This window comes from Lottia gigantea (assembly GCF_000327385.1).
Source record: "Lottia gigantea unplaced genomic scaffold LOTGIsca_1057, whole genome shotgun sequence".
NCBI lineage: Eukaryota > Metazoa > Mollusca > Gastropoda > Lottiidae > Lottia > Lottia gigantea.
The window spans coordinates 10300-13923 of NW_008706894.1; the positions used below are offsets into that span (position 1 = coordinate 10300).

General features: G+C 32.5%; 2 protein-coding genes across 2 annotated transcripts in view; one reads left to right on the plus strand and one right to left on the minus strand.

Annotated features, from left to right (window-relative positions):
* Nucleotides 1-2040, plus strand: part of LOTGIDRAFT_176350 (hypothetical protein) — a gene marked incomplete at both ends in the record, with an annotated part of 2967 nt that extends 927 nt beyond the window's left edge. Inside the window, 5 exons of the mRNA XM_009046735.1 lie at nt 736-797; nt 1197-1246; nt 1381-1481; nt 1793-1852; nt 1890-2040. Of these exons, the coding sequence (XP_009044983.1) occupies nt 736-797; nt 1197-1246; nt 1381-1481; nt 1793-1852; nt 1890-2040 (424 nt within the window). The remainder of the gene's footprint in view (nt 1-735; nt 798-1196; nt 1247-1380; nt 1482-1792; nt 1853-1889) is intronic.
* A 973-nt stretch (nt 2041-3013) lies between these two features.
* Nucleotides 3014-3624, minus strand: part of LOTGIDRAFT_176351 (hypothetical protein) — a gene marked incomplete at both ends in the record, with an annotated part of 5726 nt that continues 5115 nt past the window's right edge. Inside the window, one exon of the mRNA XM_009046736.1 lies at nt 3014-3082. Coding sequence (XP_009044984.1) covers nt 3014-3082 — 69 coding nt within the window. The remainder of the gene's footprint in view (nt 3083-3624) is intronic.

Here is a 3624-nt window from a genome sequence, read left to right on the forward strand (position 1 = left end):
GTGGACTTATATTGTCGGCACCCCTATTACATTTGCTTGCTTGTAGATTTTTTGATGGAATCAAATGAAATTCGGTATGTGTATACATATTCTTAAAACGAAGATCAAGTTCGAATGTGAGCTATTTTCGACTGTTAGAAGCAGAGTTATTGCCCTTGCCCGAAAATCTTGAATATTTACCCACCGCATGCCGTAGTGGGCGTATATGGCTGTGGTCCACTATCTTTATTGTTTGTTTTTCCCCACTAGGTACTATATCTAATATACCGCCTGGTATGGTAACAGATCAGTTTGGTATTGTTGGTTTATTATCGTTTATAAGAGCGGCCATGGATGGTACAATGGTACCAGCTATAATACCTGGTATAGATTTAACAACACTGGGTTTAAACCTTAACTCACCTGAGTATGTATAATATATAGCCTATTCTTTGAAGTTTTTACTATAAAGGGATTGTAATGAAGTTTTATAAACTTTTTATGTATGTGTATCAATTTACACTATTCCAATTTTCTGTCAGACATCATGTAAGCATTATTTAAGAGGAATTGCAATAACCACAGACACATGGTTGAATATTGGAATGGTGCTAATTATTGATATCAGTGTCCCCCATTATATTAAAAGTTATTTACTTAAAAGATTTACTTTTTTACTGTAATAATAATAATTCATTGATCGATATTTTTTACCTATTTATTATATGCATTTAAACCTTTCAATCCCTATTTCAGAAATTTATACAGCACTTTTCAGTCTCCGTGGGCAGAAGCACCTTGTAGACCTCAAGATATAGGTAAATCTTTATTTTATACTATATTATTATCATCCACATTCTTATGAACTTTTGTATTATAAACAGAAGATCTTGAAAAGGTCCATATTTGTGCATATTCTTCAAATATAACTGACCCATAAAATAATGTTGTTTGTGAGACCACAAGCCTATTCTGAAAATTTATTGGTTAAGTGGTCATATCTTGCTTGCCAACTGCTTGCTAATCATACTAACACATAATCTTCAAAATGTTTTTCTTTGTGACCATTTGCCTTAATAAGTGAGTTGTCTGTAAAATTACATAAGAAATTAGTGAATTTCTGTAAAGAAATTGGAAGAGTACACAGTTAATTAAAGGGTCATGCTTTGTAAAGGAATATCAAAAATCAGATATATTTATCTTAATACTATTTTCAGATTTTCATGTTCCAGCAGAATATATAACTAATATCTATATTAGATTTAAGGTAAGTTAATATCAATATTTACAAGCGGTAAGAAATTGTAATATGGACACACATGGATTTAGAGGCTCATACTGATGGTGAGCTGTGAATACTATTACTGTGTTAATATTAGATATAATATATGTATTTTACAGCTTGCACCAATCAAATTTTTTCGTTATGGAGAAGATTTATTGTTTTTCTTATTCTATATGAGTGGTGGAGATGTTTTACAGTTGGCAGTCGCTGCAGAATTGTAAGTTTTTGTTACAATAGGCTAGATTAGAAACAATCTGAAACCTTAAGCTTATCATTCAAATAGGACTTGTTAGACAGATGGATTGCACTATCTTCACATTCTCAAGCTAGTACAAACTGAATAGTTTACCTTGACTGTATTTACAAACTTCTGTGATACAAGAAGGTGGCAGTCAAGGTATAAGTACAAAGTTTGTACTAGCTTGAGATTGTGAAGATGGTCTGTAATGAGGACATCATGCTTTGAAATGGGGCCTAGATTAACTGTAATTTGACCTAACATGTATGTTTAAGTTTATATTATTCCAGATATAACCGAGACTGGAGATATCATAAAGAAGAAAGAACATGGATGACACGCGCCCCCTGGTATGGAACCTATCGTAAAAACTAATTCTTACGAAAGGGGGACATATTATTTCTTCGATGCAGTGAAATGGAGGAAGGTGGCTCGAGAATNTCATTTAGAGTATGATAAACTTGAAGAAAGACCAACACTTCCATCATTTCTGAGCCAGAATATGAATAATCCCAATCAACCCAATGTAGCCCATTAGTTTCATTGTATGTATATTTAGGCGATGCTGGATTGCGGAGTTCTTCTTGTTTTGAATTAATGGAATCAACCAGACACATGTGCCAAAAAAAATAGTAGGTGCATACATAATTCAAAATGGCGGAGAAAGGAAAATTTTGAATATGACGTAATCTGGTTTCCGTCTGTTCAAATGAGACCAGAACTTACCGATTTAGCTTCACCAAGGTTACCTTGTGATAGTTACTGTTAATGTATGTTTTATTATCCACTGTCTAATTCCTATCAGTTTACCTGGATGTTTAGATTTAAGTATCGTACACACTGAAAAACATTTTCGGTAACATGTTGCTCAACATCTTGGCAATTGACAAAAATTTGGTCCTGTTTACACATGGCAACAGTTTGATAACATGTTAACAAATTAATATCAATATAGCATCTTAGCAACATGTTGCCCTTTATGTTAATTGTCAGTGTTTACAGTACTTAATTCAAAGTGCAATTTATTTTTGTCTGTTGTCAAATTATTTCAAAATATTATCAATTGATTTTCTATCTGACTAGTTTCTATTTTGTTCAGAATTAAATATGAGTATTATGTTAAAAGCAGTGGTGCAGCCGCAGCCCGAAAGCAAGTTTTTCTGGAAAAAATCTCATAACTAGGATAGAAACTTGAAAGATGGATTTGTCTACATTTCCAATTGATGGATACTAATTTCAACACCAGTAACCCTTTTCAGATTTAAGACTATAGGGTATGTTTTAATTCAATTAAAGCAAAATGATAAAGAAGCCTCTTAAAAGAAAAATTTAGTCATTTCTGCAATTAAAGCGATAATTCCTGTATCGATTGCTCTTGAACCCACATTTTTTTTTTTTATTTTGAAAAGTGATAAAGGTATCTAAAACTGACACCTATTTACTGGTAATTGAATAAGACAACTGTATGTCCTGGTCACTTATTCTCGGAACGATCTTAGTGTTAGGATATCCTAGAAAAAGTTTAAAATGCCAAGATCATAGGACATCCTAGTGCCAAGATAGTTTCCAGAATACATGGCCTGGAAGGAATAAGGTCAATCTAAATAGATATAAATCTAGTACTATTCAGAAAGACATTTTATTATTTTGGTGCAAAAATTTGTTTCTGTTTGTTATTTTTGACTATCTACTTGCCAAGTGGTATTATTTTCATTGTAAATAAAACATCATCATGATTAATGAACAAACTTGGGGTTTTCATTTCATGGCATAAAGGGATTGTAAAGAGGTTTTATTATCTAAACAATTTAATTTGTATTGGTGTCAGTGGTTCTTGCAATAATAACCTGATTACATTTGACTGGTGTATTAGGGTACGAACACCCTGTCCTGGATACACATTTTTGAAAAAAAACGACCTTATTAAACAGAATATTTTTACTTTTTCAAAGTGAATACTGCCCTGTTTACACAGTATAAAAGCGACCCGATTAGACAGGGAATGTATTTTGCAAAGTGAATACTGCCCTTACCACATTGTAAACAATGGTCCAATTAAACAGGTCTTGTTGAACCAAAGAATAATGTCCTGATTACACAGGCAATATTGAACTCTGTAATC